General features: G+C 48.0%; 1 protein-coding gene across 1 annotated transcript in view; it reads left to right on the forward strand.

Moving 5' to 3' along the window:
* The first annotated feature begins 5,882 nt into the window (after positions 1 to 5,882).
* The window catches only part of hoga1 (4-hydroxy-2-oxoglutarate aldolase 1), a 31,198-nt gene continuing 21,429 nt past the window's right edge, over positions 5,883 to 15,651 (forward strand). The window contains exon 1 of the mRNA XM_063071385.1: positions 5,883 to 6,130. Coding sequence (XP_062927455.1) covers positions 5,932 to 6,130 — 199 coding nt within the window. The 5' untranslated portion in view covers positions 5,883 to 5,931. The remainder of the gene's footprint in view (positions 6,131 to 15,651) is intronic.

The following is a 15,651-nucleotide window of genomic DNA, read 5'->3' on the forward strand; positions in this document are numbered from 1 at the left end:
TATTTTTAGATTATGAAGACACACAGTCCTCTTTTATTGTTATTTAGTTATGCATGCATTAAGAAATGATACAATATTTCCTCTGGTGTGATATCACAAAACACAGGACAGACCAAGACTGAAAAAACTAACAAAACCACATAATTATAACATATAGTTACAACAGTGCAACAATACCATAACTTGATGAAGAACAGGCCATGGTCACAGTAAAAAGTCCAAAGTCTCTCGAATGTCCCACATCTCAGGCAGACGGGAGAAGGAAGAAAACTCTCCCTGCCATGCCCGACCACAGTCCGACTCTGAGTTGTCCGAAAACTTCGAGCCTCCGATCAGCTCTCCGACACCGAGTACCGAGCACCACCTCTATCCGAGTGATTCGATCTCAATCTCAGTCGCCAACAGCAGGCAAAGCCGGGGACTTTGAGGCCTTCCCTCCGGAAGATTCATGATTGCGCAGTAACGACAGCAGCGAACGGGCGTTTCAGAAATTTCTCCAGATGTTCCTCTGTGTTTTCATGTCTGTCTCCATCAAATTAGAATTGTCCACGGCCCCTATTTAACGGATACGATATCATTTTTCACCAGAGGGCTGCGCACACGCGGCACGCTGCATTCTCTCCTCTATATTAGGCAGGGGTACACTTTATTGTAGTCTGGGGTGAAGTACGTTTTATATTTTCTTTTTTTGGAACACTCTGCCATGGTGCTGCATGATACTAAACTGAACTGATGGACAATGAAAGAGAGAGAGAGAGAGAGGTCGACTGTAAAGCCCGCCCACAGAGAAAACTGATAGGTCTACTTAGCACAAAGAGAGACCAATCAGGATGCTCTCTCTGTCACTCTCTCGCTACGTCTCTCTCTCCCCCCCCCCCACCATTCTCAAAAAAATCGATTTCTGCGATATTGTACATAAATTGCGGACGTCAGGGAGCTGCTATCAATATGCGGGAGACTCCAGGAACTTCCAGGAGAGGTGGGATGTCTGCGTTTCCCGGATGGTAGCAGCTGGAACAGTTTGTGGTTGGGGTGACTTGGGTCCCCCAATGGTCCTTTGGGCCCTTTTAACACACCCATCTTTGTAAATGTCCTGAATCACGGGAAGTTCAGATCTACAGATGCGCTGGGCTGTCCGCACCACTCTCTGCAGAATCCTATGACTAAGGGAGGTACAGTTCCCATACCAGGCAGTGATGCAGCCAGTCAGAATGCTCTCAATTGTGCCCCTATAGAAAGTTCTTAGAATTTGGGGATCCATGCCAAACTTTTTCAACCGTCTGAGGTGAAAGAGGTGCTGTTTTGTCTTTTTCACCACACAGCCAGTATGTACAGACCATGTGAGATCCTCGGTAATGTGTATGCCGAGGAATTTGAAGCTTCTTAAGTATGGGGTGTCCAGGGAAGGGTAGCATCTCTGATGAAGGGACTTGTCATGTCCAATCTGGGTAGTTCATTTGCCTTTGGTTCCCACTAGACATTCAGCTCTCACTTGTAGCTCCAAGTAGATGTTGGCATGTGACAACGGCCACACCTCAGTACACCTTTTCAATAGGTGGGTTAAAGACCGGCCTTGAGGTTGATCTCAATAAGGTTGCTGAGCTCTGTGCCACTTTTACGAACAGAAGTTTCATTTTTAACTCCATTGATTAGTGGCTTGTTAATTAAGGTAAGATTGATTTAATTATTCCTGGGGAACGGGAGAAGTAGCTTGGAGCCAGGATCGATCCCTGGATGAGCTGTTCCGCCAAAAAAAGCAACCGAATCCAGTTTATTTGAAAAATTTTGTTGTGCTGCTGCAGTATAATGCAAGAGACATCAAAATTACTATGTTACAAAAGTAAATGAATAATGCAAATGAGAATCATTGAGGTAGAGTTCATGGATTCATGGACCATTCAGAAATCCACTGACAGAGGGGAAAAAGCTGTTCCTGAAACACTGAATGTGGGTCTTCAGGCTCTTGAACCTCCTCCCTGATGACGGCAATGAGAAGAGGGCATGGTTATCATAGAAAAAAATAGCTGCACAGAATAGAGGCCATTCAGTCCATCATGTCTGAGCTGGTTCACTAGCAGAGCAACTCACTAGTTCCATCCTCAGCACCTTTTCACCTTCAGAAGCTACTGAAACATGGTATAGCGTGTCACTGTCTCAGTACTGTGAGACTCTGCTCTCTCTACTTTCATCTGAGTCTCAGTTCAGCTGTCGCTGTGACAGCTTACAAACTATAACCTCCCCTCCTTCAGGCTGTGGTTTCCTCTTGCTTTAAGAAGACCACTGTCATCCTGGTAGCCAAGAAAAACAAGACAATGTGCCTTAATAACTACCACCAAATGACTCTGACCTCTATCATCAGAATCTGAATCAGAACCGGGGTTATTATCACAGCATGTGTCGTGAAACTTGTTAACTTAGCAGCAGCAGTTCAATGCAATACATAATATAGAAGAAAAAATATATAATAATAATAAGTAAATCAATTACAGTGTACATATAATTAATAGATTAAAAATCATGCAAAAACAGAAATATATATTAAAAAAGTGAGGTAGTGTTCACGGGTTCGATGTCCATTTAGGAATCGGACGGCAGAAGAGAAGAAGCTGTTCCTGAATCACTGAGTGTGTATCTCCTACCTGATGGTAACAGTGAGAAAAGGCATGTTCTGGGTGCTGGGGGTCCTTAATAATGGACGCTGCCTTTCTGAGACATGGAGTGCTTCAAGACACTGTCAGGGCACCAAGTTCAGCCTTCCAGAGAGCCTCAGTGCACTGCAGTTTGCCCACTGCCAAAACAGGTCTACAGCAAACGCCTGTTCCCTGGCCCTATACTCAATCCTGAAACATTTCGGACAGTAAAGCCACCTACATCAGAACCAGAATCAGGTTTAATATCAATGACCTACGTCGTGAAATTTGTTAACTTTGTGGCAGCAGTACAATGAATACCTGATAATATACAAGAACTGAATTACAGTAAGTATATACAGTATATAAAATAGTTAAGTGAAATAACTAGTGCAAAAGCAGAAATTAAAAAGCATTCAGGTAGCGTCTGTGGGTTCAACGTCCATTCAAAATTCAGATGGCAGAGGGGCAGAAGCTGTTCCTGAATCATTGATGTGTGCCTTCAGGCTTCTGTACCTCCTTCCCGACGGTAGCAATGAGAAGAGGGCATGACCTGGGTGATGGGGGTCCTTAATGATGGATGCCACCTTTTTGAGGCATCACTCCTTGAAGATGTCCTGGATACTGAGGAGGCCCATGATGGAGCAGAACAGGTTTACAGCTCTCTGCAGCTCATTTTGATCCTGTGCAGTAGCCCCCCCTCCCCCCTCCATACCAGATGGTGATGCGGCCAGTTAGAATGCTCTCCATGGTACATCGATAGAAATTTTGGAGTGTTTTTGGTGACAAACAAAATCTCTTCAAACTCCTAATGAAATATAGCCGCTGTTTGCCTTCTTTATAGCTGCATTGTTATGTTGGGTCCTGTTATGTACCCCGTAACTGGGTTGCCAAACCAGCAGAAATGGATCACTCAGTTGGAGTCTGGATTACTGGAACTAAGAAAGTTTTATTAAAGAAATAAGCAACACAGTACGCTAATCAAAAGGATAATGAATACAACAGTTCAGCAATGATAAACACACATGTACACAGAAACTAGGATAATAGGATTAATCAAGCTCTATCGTCGTCTGGGGGTAAATGACCAGTTTCAAAGTGATGCAAAGTTCAGTTCAGTTCACAGTAATCACTGCCGTGGGAGAGAGAGAGAGAAAGCGAATGAAAATTCAAAAACGGCTTCCACACAGACCTTCGATATTCTTCGCAGTCAGCTTTCGGGCGAGCCCTTTGTAATGTCTTCTGAGGTCACCGACTGTGACCCCTCCATTTCCAGATACGATCGTTTCTCTGCGGTGAACCTGGCACCCAGGCAAGGGCGGACACACACCAGGTTCCCGCCGATCATACCTTCCCACCCTGTGCGTCTATGGCTTGGTCCCGCGACCAGCCCTCCAAAACTCCCACCGACTTGTGGGGGGGGGGGCGCACCACTTCCAGGGTCTCATTGCCTCGTGGTGTCGTGTGTGTCTTGCCTTAGCGAACCTGTCCCTTTTTATCCCCCTGCTGGGGTATCGCCTGTCCATCACTTCAAACAGTTCAGGGTTCAAAGAGGATCCGATCTTGACAGCTCTCAGACCGTGTCTCCTTCCGTTAAACTCTCCCGTCCTTTCATTAACATCTCCAAATGCTGCTCCATTGTTTTCCTTATCCCTCTTTCTCCTGAAGACAGGTGGCAGACCAACTGCTGATCCCACTGGTGCCAGCACAAGACAGTTAACATCTTAGTCTATGTGTACTTTCGTCACAGGTCCTCAAAGATATTGACACACAAGAACCTGAAATTGTTCACTCTCTGCACTCCTGATCCCTCTCTGAGGACCGGTGAGTGATCTCTCATCCTACCCTTTCTAAAGTCCACAGTCAGCTCTTTGGTCTTACTGACGTTGAGTGCAAGATTGCTGCTGCTGGTATATCTCGCTCCTGAATTTCTGCCAACAATGGTTGTATCATCAGCAAATTTATGGAAAACATTTGAGCTGTGCCTAGCCACACAGTTTATTGGTTATGGACTACAGATCTGCCTTCAATACTGTTATTCTACACAAACTCACCACCAAACTCTGGACCCTGGGAGTCAACGCCTCCCTCTGCAATTGGATCCTTGACTTCCTGCCCCAAATCAGTAAGGATAGGGAGAAACATCTCCACATGATTATACTCAACACTGGCACCACTCAAAGTTACTCCTCAGCACCCTACTCTACTCCCTGTACACTCATAACTGTGGCCAACTCCATCTATAAGTTTGAAGATGTTACCACCATACTGGGCCATATCTCAAGTAATGATGGGCTGAGTACAGGAAGGAGATAAAGAGCTTAGTAACAGTGTCATGGCAACAACCTTTCCCTCAGTGTTGACAAAACAATGGAGCTGGTCACTGACTTTGGGGGGTGGGGAAATGGTGCACATGATCCTGCACGTCAATGGTGTTGGGGTTGAGAAGGTTGGGTTTCTAGGGGTGAACATCACAATAGCCCATCCTGGTCCAACCACATTGATTTCACAACCAAGAAAGCTCATGAACTCTTCTTCTTCCCCAAAGAGGCTAAAGAAATCTGCATGTCCCTGTCGGCCCTGACCGATTTTTAATCGATGGACCACGAAAAGCATTCTGTCTGAATGTATCTGGCAACTGACCTGCGCATAATGGCAAGAAACTGCGGGGAGTTGCAGACACAGCTCAGCACATAATAGGAGCCAGCCTCCCCTCCATGGATTCAGCCTGTTCATCTCACTGCCTCAGGAAAACAACCAGCGCAATAAAGTCCCCACCCACCTGGGCATCCTCTCTTCTCCCCTCTTCAGTCAGGCAGAAAATACAAAAGCATGAAAGCACATACCACCAGGCTGGAGAGCAGCTTCTATCTGCTTTACTAGATACCAGAACAGACCTTTTCTACAATAAGGTGAACTCTTAGCCACCTCGTTACGATCTTACACCTTATTGTTTACCTTTTCGGTAGCTTTTGCGCTTTATTCTGCATTGTTATTGTTTTACCGTATTCTACCCCGACGCACTGTGTAATGATTTGGTCTGTACGAACAGTATGCAAGACAAGTTTTCCACTGACCGTGATAAACCAATACGGTACCAACACAAATCTGAAGACATCCAGTTTGGGAGTCGCATTTCTCTTGTAGCCCACCGGGGGGCGCATCTGCACGCACAAAGTTCGTCCCAATCGTTCGCCAAACTTCCAAAACATTTTTTTCAAAAGTTCAACTCGCGAAACTACTTGGCGAGGGGGAGGGACCAGAGAGAGACGCGGGTGGCGGAGGGAGAGGAGTTAGGGACATGTTTGTGAGGAAACCTTTTCTCTGGAAATGTTTGGGGCGGTGGGTGTTTGCCAGGAGCCTGAGTGGGGGCTCCGGCAGTAGGTTGGACCTGGCCGGCATTTACGCCCCTATCACCACCCCCTTCAACCAGAGGGGAGAGGTGAACTACCAGCAGCTGGAGGAGAACGTCCACAAGTGGAGCAAGATCCCCTTCAGAGGTAACTTGTGTTTGGACAACGTTTGTACTTCCTTGTCAAATCACGGAGCAGTACAGTATAACACGGATACAAACCTTTCGGCCCAACCAAACCTTGCGGGCCGCATTGTCCACACGGCTAGCTCCAAGTCCCTGCGTTCTACCGGTATCCCCCGAGTCCCTCCGCTCCGCGTGCCTATCCAAGTGCTTCTTAAATGATACTATTATAGCTGTCTCAACCACTTCATCCAGTAGTCTGTTTCATATACTCGCCGCCCTCCTGGTGAAAATTCGCTCCTTAAGTTTTTAAATCCATCAAGTCAACTTTTTTTTGCCTCATATGCTGTGTCCAACTTTTCGCCATGAGGCAACCCACCTGCTTCAGATATTAGTCTGGAAAAAACCCTCTGATTGTCTTCCTTAAATGAAGAAACCCATAAACCAGAGGAGCAAAAGTCAACCATTTGGCCCAAAGAGTTGGCTCTGCCATTCCATCAGGGATGATTTATTTTCCTTCTCAATCCCATTCTCTGGCCTTCCCCCCCACCCCCCATATGACTCCCTGACTAATCAAGAAACTATCAACCCCTGCTTTAGATATACTCAATAACTTAGTCTCTACAGCCGTCTGTGGCAATGAATTTGCAGATTCTCCCCCCTCTCTGGGTAAAGAAATTCTTCCTCATCCCTGTTCTAAAGGGACATCCTTCTATTCTGAGGCTGTGCCCTCTGGCCCTAGACTCCCTCACTGTAGGAGACATCCACTCTATCTAGGCTTGTCAATATTCAAACAGAAGAAAATCTGCAGATGCTGGAAATCCAAAGCAACACACACAAGATGCTGGAGGAACTAGGCAGCCCAGGTAGTGTCCGTGCAAAAGAGTAAACAGCCGATGTTTCGGGCCGAGACCCTTCAGGGCCGGAAAGGAAGAGGACAAGTGTGAGAAGGTGGGGTGAGGGGATGAAGAAGTACAAGGTGGTAGGTGATAGGGAGTCAGGGGAGGGGATGAAGTAAAGAGCTAGGATGTAGATTGGTAAAAGGAATAAAGGGCTGAAAATGGGAGAATCTTACGAGAGAGGACAGAAGACCCCGGAACAAAGGGGAGGAGGAGCACTAGAGGGAGATGATGGGCAGGTAAGGAGATAAAGTGGGAGCACGGTGGACATTTGCTTGGATTTCCAGAAAGTGTTTGACAAGGTGCCACATAAAAGACATCCATAAGATAAGGATGCACAGAGTTGGGGGTGATGTATTAGCACTGATAGAGGATTGGTTAACTAATAGAAAACAGAGAGTTGGGATACGTGGGTGTTCAAACAACACACATCAAAGTTGCTGGTGAACGCAGCAGGCCAGGCAACATCTCTAGGAAGAGGTACAGTCGACGTTTCAGGCCGAGACCCTTCATCAGGACTAACTGAAAGAAGAGCTAGTAAGAGATTTGAAAGTGGGAGGGGGAGATCCAAAATGATAGGAGAAGACAGGAGGGGGAGGGATGGAGCCAAGAGCTGGACAGTTGATTGGCAAAGGGGATATGAGAGGATCATGGGAAGGGAGGCCCAGGGAGAGAGAAAGAGGGAGGGGTGAAGCCCAGAGGATGGGCAAGGGGTATAGTCAGAGGGACAGAAGGAGAAAAAGGAGAGAGAGAGAAAGAATGTGTGTATATAAATAAATAACAGATGGGGTACGAGGGGGAGGTGGGGCATTAGCAGAAGTTAGAGAAGTCGATGTTCATGCCATCAGGTTGGAGGCTACCCAGATGGAATATAAGGTGTTGTTCCTCCAACCTGAGTGTGGCTTCATCTTTACAGTAGAGGAGGCCGTGGATAGACATGTCAGAATGGGAATGGGATGTGGAATTAAGATGTGTGGCCACTGGGAGATCCTGCTTTCTCTGGCGGACAGAGCGTAGATGTTCAGCAAAGCGGTCTCCCAGTCTGCGTTGGGTCTCGCCAATATATAAAAGGCCACATCGGGAGCACCGGACACAGTATATCACCCCAGCCGACTCACAGGTGAAGTGTCGCCTCACCTGGAAGGACTGTTTGGGGCCCTAAATGGTGGTAAGGGAGGAAGTGTAGGGGCATGTGTAGCACTTGTTCCGCTTACACGGATAAGTGCCAGGAGGGAGATCAGTGGGGAGGGATGGGGGGACGAATGGACACGGGAGTCACGTAGGGAGCAGTCCCTGCGGAAAGCGGGGGGGGAGGGAAAGATGTGCTTAGTGGTGGGATTCCGTTGGAGGTGGCGGAAGTTACGGAGAATAATATGTTGGACCCGGAGGCTGGTGGGGTGGTAGATGAGGACCAGGAGAACCCTATTCCTAGTGGGGTGGCGGGAGGATGGAGTGAGAGCAGATGTGCATGAAATGGGGGAGATGCGTTTGAGAGCAGAGTTGATAGTGGATGAAGGGAAGCCCCTTTCTTTAAAAAAGGACATCTCCCTCGTCCTAGAATGAAAAGCCTCATCCTGAGAGCAGATGCGGCGGAGACGGAGGAATTGCGAGAAGGGGATGGCGTTTTTGCAAGAGACAGGGTGAGAAGAGGAATAGTCCAGATAGCTGTGAGAGTCACTATCAACTCTGCTCTTAAATGCATCTCCCCCATTTCACGTACATCTGCTCTCACTCCATCCTCCCGCCACCCCACTAGGAATAGGGTTCCCCTGGTCCTCACCTACCACCCCACCAGCCTCCGGGTCCAACATATTATTCTCCGTAACTTCCGCCACCTCCAACGGGATCCCACCACTAAGCACATCTTTCCCTCCCCCCCCCCTCTGCTTTCCGCAGGGATCGCTCCCTATGCGACTCCCTTGTCCACTTGTCCCCCCCATCCCTCCCCACTGATCTCCCTCCTGGCACTTATCCGTGTAAGCGGAACAAGTGCTACACATGCCCTTACACTTCCTCCCTTACCACCATTAAGGGCCCCAGACAGTCCTTCCAGGTGAGGCGACACTTCACCTGTGAGTCGGCTGGGGTGATATACTGCGTCCGGTGCTCCCGATGTGGCCTTTTATATATTGGCGAGACCCAACGCAGACTGGGAGACCGCTTTGCTGAACACCTACGCTCTGTCCGCCAGAGAAAGCAGGATCTCCCAGTGGCCACACATTTTAATTCCACATCCCATTCCCATTCTGACATGTCTATCCACGGCCTCCTCTACTGTAAAGATGAAGCCACACTCAGGTTGGAGGAACAACACCTTATATTCCGTCTGGGTAGCCTCCAACCTGATGGCATGAACATCGACTTCTCTAACTTCCGCTAATGCCCCACCTCCCCCTCGTACCCCATCTGTTATTCATTTTTATACACACATTCTTTCTCTCACTCTCCTTTTTCTCCCTCTGTCCCTCTGAATATACCCCTTGCCCATCCTCTGGGTTCCCCCCGCCCTTGTCTTTCTTCCCGGACCTCCTGTCCCATGATCCTCTCGTATCCCTTTTGCCAATCACCTGTCCAGCTCTTGGCTCCATCCCTCCCCCTCCTGTCTTCTCCTATCATTTTGCATTTCCCCCTCCCCCTCCAGCTTTCAAATCTCTTACTAGCTCTTCTTTCAGTTAGTCCTGACGAAGGGTCTTGGCCCGAAACGTCGACTGTACCTCTTCCTCGAGATGCTGCCTGGCCTGCTGCGTTCACCAGCAACTTTGATGTGTGTTGCTTGAACACCCAGCATCTGCAGAATTCCTGTTGTATACGTGGGTATTATCTGGTTGGCAATCAGTGGTGAACGGTGTGTCACAGGGGCCGGTGCTGGACCCACAACTGTTCACGATATATGTTAATGATCTGGAAGAGGGGACCAAGTGTAGTGTATCTAAGTTTGCGGATGATACTAAATTGAGTGGAAAAGCAAATTTTGCAGAGGATACAGAGAGTCTGCAGAGAGATATAGAAAGTTTAAGTGAGTGGGCAAGGATCTGGCAGATGGAATACAATGTTGGTAAATGCAAGGTCATCCACTTTGGAAGGAAAATGGAAGAGTAGATTATTATTTAAGTGGTAAAAATATTGCATTATGCTGCTGTGAGGTGTGACCTGGGAGTGCTTTTGCATGAATCACAAAAGGTTGGTTTGCAGGTGCAGCAGGCTACCAAGAAGGCAAATGTGATGTTGGCGTTCATTGCTAGAGGGATTGAATTTAAGAGCAGGGAGGTTATGCTGCAACTGTACAGGGTACTGGTGAGGACGCACCTGGAGTACTGTGTGCAGTTCTGATCTCCTTGAGGAAGGATATACTGGGTTTGGAGGCAGTGCAAAGGGGGTTCACCAGGTTGATGAGGGGGTCAGACTATGAGGAGAGATTGAGTCGCCTGGGACTGTACTCACTGGAATTCAGAAGAATGAGAGGGAATCTGATAGAAACATATAAATTTATGAAAGGGTTAGATAAGATAGAGGTAGGAAAGTTGTTTCCACTGGTAGGTGAGACTAGAACTAGGGGACATAGTCTTAAGAAATGGGGGAGTAGATTTAGGATGGAGATGAGGAGGAACTGCTTTTGCCAGAGGGTGGTGAATCTGTGGATTTCTCTGCCCAATGAAGCAGGGGAGACTACCTCAGTAAATATATTTAAGACAAGGTTGGATAGATTTTTGTGTCGTAGGGGAATTAAGGGTTATGAGGGAAAGGCAGGTAGGTGGAGATGAGTCCATGGTCAGATCAGCCATGATCTTATTGAATGGTGGAGCAGGCTCGACGGGCCAGATAGCCGACTCCTGCTCCTATTTCCTATGCTCTTATGAGAGAAGGAAACAGGAATGGGGAAGGGGGGGCAATTGGTGAAGGAGAAGGGGGAAGTTAGAGATATCAATGTGCATGTCATCAGGTTGGAGGACGGTATATGATGTTGCTCCTCCAACCCGAGTGTGGCCTCGTTGCGGCAGTAGTGGAAGCCATGGACTGACATGTCAGAATGGGAATGGGACGTAGAATTGCAATGGGTAACTGCTGGGCAGACCTGCTTTTTCTGGTGAACGGAGCGTAGGTACTCGGCGAAGCGGTCTCCCAATCTACGTCGGGTCTCACTGATATACAGGAGGCCACGCCGGGAGCACCGGATACAGTAGATGACCCCGACAGACTCACAGGTGACGTGTCACCTCACCTGGAAGGAGTGCTTGAAACCTTGAATGGTAGTGAGGGAGGAGGTGTAGGGGCAGGTGTGACACTTGTTTCACCTGCAAGGATAAGTGCCAGGAGGGACGAGTGGACAAGGAAGTTGTGTGGGGAGTGATCCCTGTGTAAAGTGGAGGCGGGGGGGGGGGAGAAAGTTGTGCTTGGTGGTGGGATCCCGTTGGAGATGGTGGAAGTTATGGAGAATTATCTGCTGGATGTGGAGGCTTGTGGGATGGCCTCAGAACAAAGTATCTGGGAATACGGGTCTATAATTCATTGAGTATGGTGTCACAGGTACAGAGGGTCATTAAGAAAGCTTTTGGCACATTAGTTTTCATAAATCAAGAGTATTGAGTACAGGAGATGGGATGTTATGTTGAAGTTGTATAAAACATTGGTGAGATCTAATTTGGAGTATTGTGCGCAGTTTTGGTCATCTACCTACAGGAAATAAGGTTGAAAGAGTACAGAGAAAATTGCTGGGTCTGGAGGACCTGAGTTATAAGGAAAGATTGAATAGGTTAGGACTTTATTCCTTGGATTATAGAAGATGGAGAGGATATTGGATAGAGATATACAAAATGATGAGAGGCATAGAAAGGGTAAATGCAAGCAAGCTTTTTCCACTGAAGTTGGGTGGTACTACAACTAGAGGTCATGGGTTAAGGGTGAAAGGTGAAAAGTTTAAGGGAACACAAGGGGAAGCCTCTTCACTCAGAGGGTTGTGAGAGTGCGGAACGAGCTGCCAGCACGAGTGATGCGTGTGAGCTCGATTTCAACATTTAAGATGAGTTTGGATAGGTACATGGATGGCAGGGGTTTGGAGGGCTATGGTCTGGGTGCAGATTGATGGGGGTAGGCAGCTTAAATGTTTCTGCATGGACTAGATGGGCTGAAGGGCCTGTTTCTGTGCTGTACTTTCCTATGACTCTTAAGTTATAGTGCATATTGTGTGCAGCACAGGTAAACAGCTCAGTGTCCCAGTGATGAGACTTTGGTGGTGTCAGGGTATTCATTAGTCTCGCATCCAGAGGGAAGAAGCTGTTACCCAGTCTGGCAGTCTGAGTGCTCCTACTGAATCATAACCTGGTCGTAAAGTTAGTATCTGGGTCCCATTTGTCCACATCTCACCCCTATCTAAAGCTTTACCATCCACGTACCTGTCTAATGTCTAAACAATATTGTTGTTGTAGCTACTGCCACCATTTCCCTTGGTAGTTCTTCCATTTACCCAAGTCCCTCTGTGTGCAAAATCTACCCTCAGCTTCCCTTTAAATCTTTCTTATTTCGCCCTAAACCTCTTCCCCCAAGGTTTGGACCCTTCGCCCACCACCCTGGGGAAATAACTGTTACCATCCACCTTATCTACGTGTGACCCTCTGTTGGTCGGGGTCGAAGGTCATGGGGAAAAGGTAGGAGAATGGGTTTGAGAAGGATAATGAATCAACCATGATGAAATGGTGGAGCAGGCTCAATGGGCCGAATGGCCTCATTTGCTCCTATGTCTTATGGTCATATGGCCTTCTCTTTCAACCATGTGCCTATTTAACAGCTTCTGAAATGTCCTTAATGTATTTGCCTCCATCACCTAAAGGCTGATTTACACTTCTGTGGCCGTGAACCCTACGCAGATCCCTACGCTGTAGCCTGACGCGCACCTCTCCCAAAATGTAACTACGCGTCGCGGCAACGCAGACCGCAACAACTGTGACGGTCTGCTTGGTAGCATCGCATTTCCTCCTACACTGCAATAGCTTCCTATTGGGCGACTGAAGGGCAGGGAAGGAACTCTGGCTGCAATGCTTTCCATAAAGCTTTACAGACCTCCGAAATTATGGAGGACATATTTCACTTTTAAGAAAAAAGTTGGTCGCTTTAAACTTGTTTACTCCGAGAAAGACTACTATGACCATGAAGCCTTGCGTGGGCAGGTGTGTGTGCATGAGTGACGTGCGTGAATTGCAGAGCGATGCAGACACACCAATGCACGAGTACAAATGCGTAGGCCACTTGCATAGGTTACGGCGTCGATTTGACGCAGAAGTATAAATCAGCCTTAATGGGAAGCTAACAAGCACTGTAGAGGTGAGGTGGGAGAAATGGTAACTCCCATGGAGCTGCTGGGAGAATGGCAGAGGAGAGGAGTGGAGATGAAGATGGAAACCAGAAGTTGTTCTCTTTACAGCCGCTCCACCTACCGCCATGCCCCTTCTACTAACAGCTGCGATGGCCCAGCCAGCATAGTCCGAGATCCCACCTACCCCGGGCAACCCCTCTTCTCCGCATTCCCGTCAGGCAGAAGATACAAAAGTCCGAAAGCGCGTGCCGCCAGGCTGAAGGACGGCTTGTGTCCTGCTGTTATAAAGAGAGTAGCTGTATTTGTCACAAGTACGTCAAAACATACAGTGAAATGTGCCGTTTGTGTCAACGACCAGCACAGTCTGAGATGTGCTGGCGGCCATATTTTAAGTGTCGCCATACATCCCGTGTCAATATAGCATGTCCACAGCTTGCTAACCTGTATGTCTTTGGAATGTGGGAGGAAACCAGAGCACTTGGAGGAAACCCAAGCAGTCACGAGGCGAGCGTGCAAGCTCTTTATACGCTTTAATGAGTTGGGTGTAACCGTGGGCCGGAGAGCTTGTTCCTTCACAGTTCTGCTCTGTGCTCTGGTTGCCACATTCAAATTGGAGCAGCATTAGTGTCAGGAAGCAAAGAATTGACAGGGAAGAGCTGGATTGCTCTTGCGCACAGCTAGCCCAGACTCAACGGGCCAAATGGCCTCTGTGCTATAACCATCCTGTGAGCACCAATGAACACCCTGTCCAGTTGAGGTCCGGGGCCATGGGAAGACCATGGGCTTTTTTCCGCAGGTCCCACGAACACTGCGACTTGACTGTGTTGCCCTGGGCTACAATGAATGCGTCCCTCTAGAGATTGGAGTGTGACTGTCTCCATGTACTGCTGTGCCCCGCATCTTTCCTGTTATACATTAACGGATTGTTCAGTCACTGGCCTTACAGTGCCTGGGCTTTGCCCTTTCTCAGTGAGTGTTTATACACACATCCCCTGTACCTTGGACTAGATAGATAGATAGATAGATGTACTTTATTCATCCCGAGGGAAAGCTAAACTTTCCTCTTTGATCAACCTCCTGTTGGCTAATTTGTCACTAAGTCCTCTGACGTTTGAAGCCAATTTTAAACCATCTGTGAGAATAATTTTCCCGACAGTGGACCTGTTTAAACAGAGCAACACACAGAGTCCTTGGGGCTGGAGGGATAGAATTTCTGGCAACATTTTAAATTACCACTGAAGTTGTCCCAGTTGCCTCATCTCAGAATTGGGTTTATCATTAGGACATAGGTGTCAATGATATAAAATTACTATGAATTGCAAAACATCTTTAATAAATAATGCAAAGAAAAGGATTAATGAGATGGTGTTCATGTGTTAATGGACCGTTCAGAAAGCTGATGGCAGGGATGAAGAAGTTCTTCCTGAATCATTGAGTGTGGGTCTTTAGGTTCCTGTATCTCCTCCCCAATGGTATGAAGGAGAAGAGGGCATGTCCTCGATGGTGGTGATGATTCTTGTTCTCACGAGGCACTGCTTGGTGACGGTGTCCGTGGTGGTGGGGAGGGTGGGAGGGTTGGAGCTGGCTGAATGAACAACGCTCGGCAGCCTCTTGCGAGACTGCTTGTTGGAGCCTCTGTACCAACACAGGTGGGGCGGTACTTCACCTCAGCGGCGAGCACGACCCTTTACAGTACAGGCGACCTGGGCTCGATTCCCTGTGACTGCGTGGGCTTCCTCCCGCAGTCCAAAGACGTACCGGTCGGTAGGTGAATCGGTCACTGTAACTAGGCTCGGATTAAGTCGAGGGCAGTTGAGACAGAGGTTATGCATTCGTACCCTACTCCAGGGTCTTCAGCACCAAAGGTCCAGACCCATGCTCCAGTGCAATACTGAGGGAACCGTCAATGCCAAGGCACCATCCTTCTCCAGATGCCAGGAGGGTGGAATGCACCTCGTGACGTTATTTCAGAAAGAGTAGCAGAAATGTCCCAGCGTTCGCCAACATTGCTGGAACACCAATTGACCTACGGCTTAAGATGGCGCCACCTACTGGTTTGATTGACAACTTGCTGGTGGCCAAAGAAACAGAAAAAGCAACTAAATCCTTAATTATTCACACACTTTTTCTGGTTAAACGATCGCTGCATAGAGCGGCCGGTGGCTCCCCTGTCGGAGTCGAACTGGATCGCCATTGCGATCTGGCATCTTTGTGGTGCAGCCGGAGTCTCTCTGGGCAGGATAGTTGCACCGTGTCTGGCCTGGAGCAGACTTGGAGGCAATTCAATGCGATGGAGCTGAGGTGGGGACAGGTGTGGAAAAATCCAAGGTTTGACCGACT

The sequence above is a fragment of the Mobula hypostoma genome, chromosome 19 (assembly GCF_963921235.1).
Source record: "Mobula hypostoma chromosome 19, sMobHyp1.1, whole genome shotgun sequence".
Lineage (NCBI taxonomy): Eukaryota > Metazoa > Chordata > Chondrichthyes > Myliobatiformes > Myliobatidae > Mobula > Mobula hypostoma.